At 37.3% G+C, this 10823-nt stretch overlaps 2 protein-coding genes across 2 annotated transcripts; both read left to right on the plus strand.

Moving 5' to 3' along the window:
• Positions 523-8118, plus strand: LOC105157318 (UDP-N-acetylglucosamine--peptide N-acetylglucosaminyltransferase 110 kDa subunit). The gene is made up of 12 exons (XM_011073711.2): positions 523-788; positions 1867-2089; positions 3158-3250; positions 3328-3429; positions 3658-3825; positions 3914-4002; positions 4409-4530; positions 4656-4837; positions 5101-5385; positions 6304-6451; positions 6538-6929; positions 7333-8118. The coding sequence occupies exons 1-11, from the start codon at positions 616-618 to the stop codon at positions 6882-6884; spliced, it is 1932 nt and encodes a 643-aa protein (XP_011072013.1). The 5' UTR covers positions 523-615; the 3' UTR covers positions 6885-6929; positions 7333-8118.
• On the plus strand, positions 9677-10823 carry LOC105157319. Its single transcript, XM_011073712.2, has one exon. The coding sequence runs from the start codon at positions 9852-9854 to the stop codon at positions 10593-10595; it is 744 nt and encodes a 247-aa protein (XP_011072014.1). The 5' UTR covers positions 9677-9851; the 3' UTR covers positions 10596-10823.

The raw sequence follows: 10823 nt of genomic DNA on the forward strand, positions 1-10823 counted from the left end.
TTTATGCAGGTCAACCAATGTAGTTATTTATACAATTTAAAACAGGGATTCTGGCAAAATTGTATTTTTATCATATGATAGAGGTATTGCACTTTTGGTTTCATATGTTACGAGTTTGATATTTTGACCTCAAATGATGACAAAATGTTGTAGATGTGATCTCGAAGTTTAATAGATTTGGTTTTAAAATTTATTAAACTTGGGTTCCATAAGATTAGTTCATGGGATTACATTTACAGTATTTTTCAATTGTATGACTTCTTCAAGTACGAGACTAAGATTGCAACCTCGATGTTATGGATTAAAGATGCAATTTTGCCAGAATATATTTTATTATTTTGAGCTGAAAAGGAAAAGTAGGGGAAAATGATTAATTGGCAATAATTTCAAATTTATCATATTATTTGGGCAACTCCAATTACATCTCTTGTAACTATTCAAGTTAGAAATTCAAAAAATGCAAAAAGGAAAGTGGAAGAATGAAAGGTCTAAAAAGCCCTTCTCCGAAACCGAAACCTATTTCTTCTTCCAACATATGTTCAGAGCATTTTTCAGCACACATTTCCCTTCTTCTTCTTCTGTCTTTGAATTTCCAACCACCTCCGCCCAAGAAAAATGTCTCGGCCGCACCCGCCTGCCGCCGTTCCTTCTGCCGAAGCCGAGATTCTCGCCGGAGATACCTCCATGAAGCCACCGCCGAGACCGATTGTTATGGCTGACCTCAACGTTGACCCACCGGAAACCGACGCCTACACTTTTTCTTCTTCTCCTTCCGTTCCTCTTCCGAGGTTCAACTTTAATGAGATATTCTGACTTTGGCTGACTTGTTCTACTTTGTCTTACGTTTGTCCAAGTATGAAATTCATTTGTGTTTATGCGATTGTCAGAATTAGGTATTTTTGAAAGCCGAGTTGAGCTGTTTTGACATTGGCCTGTGTCGTCACATTAAATTTATCCTGAAATAAATGACTGGTTTTGGAATTCACATAAACATTAGAGCATTTCTGAGTTGGTTCGTGGGATGCCGAGTCACCTTTAAGAGGCCGGAAACATGAAGCTTACTCAGGCTAGTATATAGGTAGTTTTCAGATGTAAGATGTTGCATATTTCATTCTTTTCAACAACTTTTGTTCTTTTGGTGTATTGATACAGAGGTGCATGAACATATCTGAAGTTAGTGGTAGGGTATTAAACGATAACAAATAGAAGATGAGAAAAGAACCCGCAGAATGGCTTTTGGTAGCTGACAGTGTGATTACAGAAAAAGATTCAAACATGATATTCATTTGCATCGGCTTGTTTGGTACTAAATCCTAATGTGATAGTAATTCAGTCTTTGTTCTGTTTTTCTGAGTGTAAACAGCTCTGCATGTGCAATAGATTATTTTGAGGGAAAGTTATCTAGTAACATTTAGCGTTGGACGTGTCACGTATCTCAAGCCATCCGGTGAATGCTCAATAAGAAAGGATTGCTCGTCTCTAATGCCTTTGGTTGCCTATTCAAAACCAAAAAGCATGATACAACTTTTTTCTATTTATTGATACCACTCCACCTGAAGCAATTAATTTCTTGTACCAAGCGCACGTAATTTTTCCTTTTTTTTATTATTCTCTGTTTATCACTTTAAGCTGTTTCTTTGCTCTCTTACTAAGTTCATGATTGCTGCTGCGTCATTGTGCAAACATTCGCAAATATAACTTACAAACTACCAAAAATAAAAACAAACTTTTATTTCAACCTAAGTTGGTGTCATGGCAAATCCAGATTCTGAGTCCAGGCTGGGAATAACATTTAATTTTGTGTTAGATTTTTGAGAACTTTTCCACACACTATTGATTCCTGGTGGTTTTTGATCAAATTTCTAGGATAAATATTGATGAGACAATTCTAGAAAAAATGAGCTTTACAAGTAAAGACGCTGAGGCATTTGATGCAGAGACTTCCCAGTCAAAAAAAGTTGGAAAATGCCGTTCAAAACTTATGAAAGTGGAGTATCCTCCTGATTGCGGTGGAGCTGAAACAGATGCTGACCAAAATGGTCATGGGGTTGCCACTTCTCGTGAGGAAAAAGTTAGCAGCCTTAAAACTGTGAGTTTATTTTCACATCTTTGATATGATAGTACACCTCCTTCCAGCAAAGGAATAAGGAAATGAAAACCTAGGCAGACGCGCCAGAAAAAGATTCTCCTTGAACTGATGAAGTCTCCCTCATGGCCTGTTAACTTCTCATGCTCAATATTTGGAGGACTGCAAAAGTTTAAGTTATTAGCTGCATAATTGCTTCATTTTGCACCTGAAATAGGACACTAAATTTTGGTTCTAAACATTAGTTCTATCTACCAGTTTGGAACACTCATTATAGTTATTAAAGGGTTTGTGAACCAAATTATCTGTAGTCCTACTCCCCAAAATAGCAATTAGAAGCCCCATATCTAGTTTGGATGTCTGGAAATAATGTTCCACTTCTAACATGGTAATTCACTATTCAAAATTATCTTCATTTAAGGTTAAGATATGACTGCCTTTATTTTCAACCCTATTCAAAATCTAAAGATGCACAAAACATTTCACTTTCTCAACTCATCTAAATTTTGTTCTCATCTCAAGTGAGCCCTTTCAGTTCTGGACTGGGGAAGTATGTAAATAACTAGCCAAAATGTGGCTTGAGGGATTTTAAAAGCAACAGATACAGAAGAGAACTTCTAACATTATTGCCGCAGGAACTAATACTCTGTAGCTTCCAGTTGAATTCTATTGGAATTTATTTTGCTTTCAGGTTGACTTCTATTAAAATTCTGTTTTTGTCACAGCAGGGGAACGTGCTGTCTTTATCCACCTTAGTTGATTTGAGACATAAAACATAAAAAAGAGTATATATTATCTTGTTGTACATCTCAGAAGCGAACTTTAGATAATTCTGCAGAACATGAACATTAGTTTAGGCACATGCAAAATGTTATGTATCACTTAGGTCACATTTAAGATGACTCAGATTTAGGTGATGGCAAAAAGTAAAATGGAACATACTTTTGGAGCTAAATCTCTGTCTGCTCCTTTCATGCAGCAGCACTTATTGAAAGCAAGCCCAAGATAGAGATTGGGCTAAGGCTCTTGCATGACTTAGCTCAATCTGACTTGTTTTTGCATCATATTCAGGGATTGGTACATGTTGCTCGAAAGATGCCAAAGAATATGCATGCACATTTCGTACTTGGCTTGATGTACCAAAGAATGGGTCAACCTCAAAAGGTACTTTTTGAGTTATGTCATGTCTGTTAATTGGTTGTACGTATGTCTTCGATACCATTCACCTTCAATTTTTACAGGCAATTTTGGCATATGAAAAAGCAGCAGAGATACTACTTCGCTCTGAAGAAGAAATTGACAGACCAGAGTTACTTTCTGTTGTTCAACTTCACCATGCACAGGTATGATCAAGTTTTAAGGCAAAATATGTAGCATTTTGCAATCTCACTAGTCCTAGTTGAAGTAATAAACTTGGTTGGTTCAGCATCACTGTGTACAGGTGGGAAAAAAATCTATACTGAAAATGCAATGGCATAAAATTTTCTATCATTCTTATTTATAAGTAGTCAGGTTGGTAAATTTTTTTTCCCTCTTTTGCTGATATTTATTTTGTTTGATTGCTCATGCAGTGTATACTCTTAGAAAGCTTGGAGAATTGTAGTTCAGACAAAGAACTTGAACCTCAAGAACTTGATGAAATTTGTTCCAGGTTGAGGGAGTCTATGGAGTCAGATGTTAGACAGGCATCTGTTTGGAATACACTTGGTTTAATACTTCTTAGAACTGGTCGCTTGCAGGTACAAATAGTAATATACTTTGTGTAGATAGCAAGAGTATATATGTATATAATAAGGTTTTATCTAACATGACTTCTGGTCTTCCTAGAGTGCTATATCTGTATTTTCTTCTTTGTTGGAGATTGCCCCTGACAACTTGGATGGCCTTGGAAACCTTGGAATTGCCTATCTTCAAGGGTAAGAAGGATATGTTGCAATATTGTGGTATATGTTGTACTACTGATATGATCCATAAACAAACAAAATTTTGTGAACTTGCAGTCCTCAAAGTTTATTAGTTGTTCCAACTTGACCAAAGTCTACTAGGGTTGGGGAGGTTGTATGCCATAGAGTAGCAAAGTATTTCAACATGATTTTGATGTGCAACGCCTCCTCCTCAGCAAATTATTATTTTCTCAAGAGTGATCCAGGACCGCCAGATTATGATTCTTTTTGGTTTTCCAATTAGCGTCTGTTTCCTATAGTGCTATTTGACATGTTTTGACAAGTATCACACCACTCTCGCAGCTGTTTGTATATCAAATTCTTTTGCTTAATTCATGATTGCTAATTTGACTGTTGATTTTAACAACTTGTTTTTCAGTGGGTATTTGGAACTTTCAGAGAAGTGTTTGCAAGATTTGGTTCTGAAGGATCAGAATCATCCTGCAGCTTTAATCAACTATGCTGCTTTACTTTTATGTAAATATGGATCAGTTATTGCAGGTATCACTACAAAATTTATGATGTCTTAAACAAATGTCATAATCTGTATCATTGAATGCTTCTAACTTTCTCTTGTAAGCTTTTTATACAAAGAGATATCACTAATTCAAACCCACTATGCATAGGCGCGGGGGCTAATGCTGATGCTCAGACTTCTGGGGATGAAGTTATAGCAGTTGATGTTGCCAAGGAATGTTTATTAGCAGCTGCAAAAGCTGACCCCAGAGCAGCTCATATTTGGACCAATCTGGCCAATGCATATTATTTGATTGGTGATCATAGAACTTCTGGAAAATGCTTGGAGAAGGTGTTTTAGCTCTGTGCTCTAGTTATTGTTTCTGAAACATAGTTTACTTAGTATTTTCAATTTTCTGTTTCGTACTTCCTTTATTGGGAAAATACCATAATTTGCTTTCTGGTGAGTGAAGTATTATCATTCGAATAATAAAACTTTTATCCTTTTCTCCAGATGTTTTCTTTAGTGCCTCATGATTGTCAAACCTCTGGGGCTTTGATCTGTGAACTTTGTTAACAACCCTAATTATTATGGCTGTCCTTGTTATTTTCTAGGCTGGAAAACTGGATCCAAATTGTTTGGCTACACGGTATGCTGTTGGTGTTCACCGTATTAGAGAGGCGGAAAGGTCCCAAAATCCCAATGAACAGCTCACTTGGGCAGGAAATGAGATGGCCTCAGTGATAAGGGAAGGAGATTCCATCCTCATTGAGCCCCCAATAGCATGGGCAGGTCTTGCTATGGCGCACAAGGCTCAACACGAGATTGCAGCAGTATTTGACATTGATCCAACGGAACTGCTAGAAGTTAAAGAACGTGCTATGTACAGTCTAAAGCAGGTTATTAGTTTTATCGTAACTCATTAATGTGGTTTGATGTTTCCTTTCATGACATGTTTCTAGAAGAGTGAAAACGGAAAAGCTCAAAACTCTTGAAGGGTTCTTGCAAAACAAAATTAAATTGTTTAAGCATGTCACATCAATTTTGACGCATAGAGAAGTGAGTTTGTTATATAATTTGGAATATTCTCATATATTTCCACTTCTAGAGAAAAATTGCATGGAATACTTGATTTGTAATCTTATAGTGCTAACTTATCCTTTGTTTTCCATGTTTCCTCACATGGATTTCTTTTTTCAGTTAGTGTGCAATCATACCCAGAGGGCCTATTAAGAATTGACGAAACAGAACATAGGAGAACTGGGTTCAGATTGGATCCTCTTGTTTAGATCTGAAGTAGGATTTTAACCATTTCTACAAGATTGTTTGAAGGCTCAATTTAAAGAAAGTAGACTGTAGACAAACTTTTTGTGCTTCAATTTGTGGTTTTTCTCTTCTTTCTGAGGTTAAGGTGCATTCAATGGTTTTAAACAAACTGAGTTTATTTGAAGACCTTGATCGAGCATGGTGTATGGTCTGCTTATTTTAACACACAGTATTTGAGTTCTGTATCTTGGTTCTGAAATTTGTGTTCTCATTTGTCTACTCCATGATAAGTTATTTATCTCAACTTTAGCTGAGCTCTTCTTAATAGAATTATCAAAAAGGTTTGAGAAAAGATAGGTTGAATTACAACTTCTTATGTAACTTAATTCATTAGTCACCCAGAGCCTGAACTTCTCCGCTCTTAATGAATTTGTGAAATCCACATTTGTTTGATGGGTTGAGGAGGTGAATGGGCTGTCAAAGCTGCATTGAAGAAAAGAAAGCTTAGTAGAAGCACAATGCTAACGTTTATTGTCGTGGACATTGATTAGGCGATAGGTGAAGATCCTGATGATGCTGTACACTGGCACCAAATTGGCCTTCATTGTCTTTGTACGCAGCAGCTTAAAATGTCTGAGACATATCTCAAGGCAGCAGTTGCTCGTTTTAATGACTGTGCGTACACATGGTCAAATCTTGGTAATTTGCAACTTTTAGATTTTCCATAGAAATGTGTGTTTAAATAATAATGTTTCCTTTGGTTAAGTTGCTTTTGATGGTATTAGGTATTTCACTTCAGCTTCTGGAGGAGTCTTCACAAGCTGAAGAAGTGTATAAACATGCTCTGTCATTAGCTACATCCCGACAGGCACATGCTATTTTTTCCAACCTTGGGAACTTCTATCGGCAGTTAAGAAAATATGCAAGTGCAAAAGCAATGTTTAGCAAGGCTCTCGAACTGCAGCCAGGTTATGCTCCCGCATATAATAATCTCGGTCTCGTGTTTGTAGCTGAGGGTCACTTTGAAGAAGCCAAGTTTTGCTTCAAAAAGGCGATTGAATCGGATCCATTCTTGGATGCAGCCAAATCCAACGTGATTAAAGTGGCTACCATGTGCAAAAACAGATACTAGCTTGTGTTCATGCCTCATTTTTGATTCGTTAAGGTGAAACTGAAGGTAATGTAGTATTTGAGTAGCACCTATCATACATATCCTAATAGTAGGAGTTAAGCATGCATTAGGCCATCTGCAACCTCAGTCCACGGTACTTTCAGTTTTATGACATCTGTTCCTCAATACTACATTATAAAGTCCATACCCCGAATTATAGTAGTAGTATTTCTGGTTGAATTGATTTGATGGTGGCGTCAAATTTATAGTGCACATTGTTAACTGGTCAAAATATCATGAGATGTACTAATAGTCAACTGAATTCTTTGTTTCAGTATGTTTAAATGCGTAGGTAATAAGAGAAGATTATGTGGTTGTTACCTGTTAAAGCTTTTCTTAAATTATCACTAGTGTATGTCTTGGTTTCCACTTTGTTGAATCTCTCCAAATTGAGGTGCTTCTGATGCAGTTGTTAGGGCAATGGAGATATTGGGCAACGAATGGTTAAGTTATATTTCCAGATTCTACCAATTGTGCAAATCAAGCATTGTCCCTGACTTCTGAAGGGTATGGTTGCTCATGCCTTGTCTTGCATCATTGAGCCATTGCTGGATCTAATGATATGCACCAGCATGAGATAATCATTCAACTTCGATTCACAAGGGAAGCTGTCGTTTTAACTTCAGCATCTGCCTGCTGCTATCATAAGTTCCTTTTCTGTTGTTGGTCCACTAATCAGCCCATTATCAAGGTTCATGTTTTGGCTTGCTGCTGCAGCTGTCAAGGATGTGTGGGAACAATTGGGAGTCCTTTCAGGATGTCCCTTGAGATCAAGATACGCTTCTTTGAGATGAGGGTTCATTTGATGAGCTGTAGAATATTATAGAAGAGTTATTTGTGCTATTTTGGGCTTGAGGGCAATCATGACAAACAGGGTAAGAAGATTCAGCTAATGTTGATTAGGGAAGATTATTGATCTGAGAAGAGGGCCATATTGTTAGAAAATCTTCCACATATTGGACGATAAGGCAGTGCCTAGGAGGCAGGTTTGGGTCACAGGAGTGCTGCCGCTGTTGGTGGCTGCATATTACCTGTTCAAACCAAGTTCACAGCTCGTGTTAAGTTCAATGCAGAATGAAGAGTAAGGATCTCCATGTCCCAAGACATGGAAAAATTTGGCATTCATGTGGTCTAATTGGTGGCATATGCCGGTGCATCATCTTATCCTATGCTGCATCTGGGCAGATAAAAATGGTATATATGATGAAAAGACATCACACTGAACCAAACCAGTATTTTCTGGTGCGGTCCAAAATCTTCAAATTGCATAGAACTCTCTGCTTGGTTGACCTTCGGCAAGGACACATGAAGAGGTCAGATGTGTGTTCTCTAGCTCTTTATCAACCACTGCAGCCGATAAGTCAATAGGTAAAGCATAATAACAATGACACAATTGTATGTGTACATTTGCAGAAAACTCGCAATTACAGAAATCAATTGTAATATTCGTTTTGTTTTGTGATTTTGTAAATTGTAGGTTCTGCATTGTCAACTTTGAATTTTCTGTTTCTTTTTTTTTTTTTTGTTTTTAATTTATATATATAGAAAGTGGAACGTTTGGAGAGTTTATGAATAGTATCATCAAACTGGCATTTGGTTTTTCTCTACGTATTTTTACGTACAAATTGTTCATTACATCGATGTTCTATTTCATGTGACATTTAGAACTGTGACTGGAGTTAAATTGCACATATCGAGTTATTTGAAAATATTATGAGAATGCCCAGAAATTAAGCTCATACCTTTTGGTGTAAAATAGGTATGCAACTATTTAAACATCGAATCAGCTGAAAAAGAGATTTTCTCTTTTCCCCTCTGAAATGCAAAAAGAAAGAATTTGAGTGGTGAATGATGAAGTTGTGGTGGTGTTACAGGATGACAAGATCCTGAGTTCGTGGGCGTGAAACGAATTCCAAGACATTCCAAATTCCCATTTTCAGAAGTAGAGATTTATGGGCGCATTAAGGGGACATTCTACCTACTGCAACTGGCCCATAAAACTAGTCATACTCTACTTCATCCATTGCCAGTTTTTCTTGATTACTTCACCCCCCACAGCCCAAATATACCTTCCCTAGTTGCTTACTAAGCAAATTAACACAATGTTTCCACTTGATCCATTTACAACCCATTAGATCAAAATGAATGGTTATGATTCTAGAACCATCAATAAGTTGAAAACACTCATTTTTCTTTTAACATGAACATTATCAATAGATGATCTAAGAATTCTAATTCAAATTGAGTTTGGTCGTATCTAAACTAATTATATAAAAAATGCAATATAATTATCGTATAATTAATTCACATGATAATTATACTATATTTATTATATGATTGATATGTTGGATCAAACCTAAATTAAATAAAACTTTCAGTGTAGTAGAAGATTATACACCTGACCCGCACTCAAAAGGATGGATTGATGTGGTTTAGGGTGGGGTGGGGAGATAATGGGCATTAATTAGAAGGGGATATAGTTGGACGCATATGGACAGGAAAAAGAATAAAATTATTTGTATTGCATTCAAACCCACTACTCCCCATTCATTTATTGTTTTATTACTTTGATTTGCATTGCATGTGAACTATAAAGTCAATGACACTATTGAACTCACACACATTCATAATTCTTTAATTTCTATATTCTCCACCTTTTGTTTGCTTTGTTGAATTCTCCTCAATTACGTGTGTGTGTGTATTCTTGATCATTTCTGTCCTTTTCATTGTGGTATACAATACTTTTGTATTTTCCTATATACACATCTATTCCAAGACTCTCCCCAAACACACACTGTTCACTTCTGCACTTTGCATTTAGCCCTCCCTTCTCTCTCTCTCTCTCTCTCACACACACACACACACACACTAAACACAAAGAAAACTCAGTCGTTTACTCAGAAGAAAAACACATCCATTCATGCAGACATGAAAACGGATCTTCAAAAACTACCCTTCATCCTCAAACCTTTCATCCTCTCCATCTTCCTCTCCCTACCCTTCTTAGCCTTTCTCTCCCTCCAAACCACACGTCCAGCTCTCCACAAAACCACCACAACCACACCCGAAAACCTCCCTTCAGATCTCAAGATCCGACCCGGCTACTCCTCCTACGATGAATACCTCCAACGCCAGCTCAACAAGACCCTCAACCCCAAACTCCGACAAATATGGACCACCCGCGACTGGACCCGAAAGGTCAAGGTCTTCTCCCAGTTTTTCGAGAGTCTGAAGCAGAGACAACTCTTGTTTAACGGGTCAAAATCTCTATGCATTGGCGCTCGGGTGGGGCAAGAAGTAGCTGCCCTGAAACGGGTGGGAGTCCATGACTCCGTGGGAATCGATCTAGTGCCCTATCCTCCACTTGTCCTGAAGGGCGACTTCCATCATCAGCCGTTCAATGATGAGACCTTTGATTTCGAGTTCTCAAACGTGTTTGACCACGCGCTTTATCCATGGAAATTCGTGGGGGAGATCGAACGGACGTTGAAGCGGGGAGGGGTTTGCGTGTTACACGTGTTGCTATCTCGACGGGCGGATAAGTACTCGGCCAATGATCTGTACAGTGTGAAGCCATTACAGGAACTGTTCAAGAACTCGGAGCTGGTTGAGGTAACAAGTATTGATGGATTTGGGCTGGACACTGAGGTTGTCTTTAGGAAAAAAAATTAATTAAAATTAAAAATATATATATATATATATTTTCTGTTATTTGATGATCACAAAGAATTCATAGAAGGGTATTCTTGAAATTTGACACTCATTATTCTTTGATTTAATTTTAATATTTTCAAGATTATTGTATCCAAGGTTTCAAATATATGTTTGTACAACTATATTGGTTCTTCTTTCAACTTTGATTTATTTCTTGCTTTTAAATGGAGTCGAGCTTGACTGTAC

This window comes from Sesamum indicum, linkage group LG3 (assembly GCF_000512975.1).
Source record: "Sesamum indicum cultivar Zhongzhi No. 13 linkage group LG3, S_indicum_v1.0, whole genome shotgun sequence".
NCBI lineage: Eukaryota > Viridiplantae > Streptophyta > Magnoliopsida > Lamiales > Pedaliaceae > Sesamum > Sesamum indicum.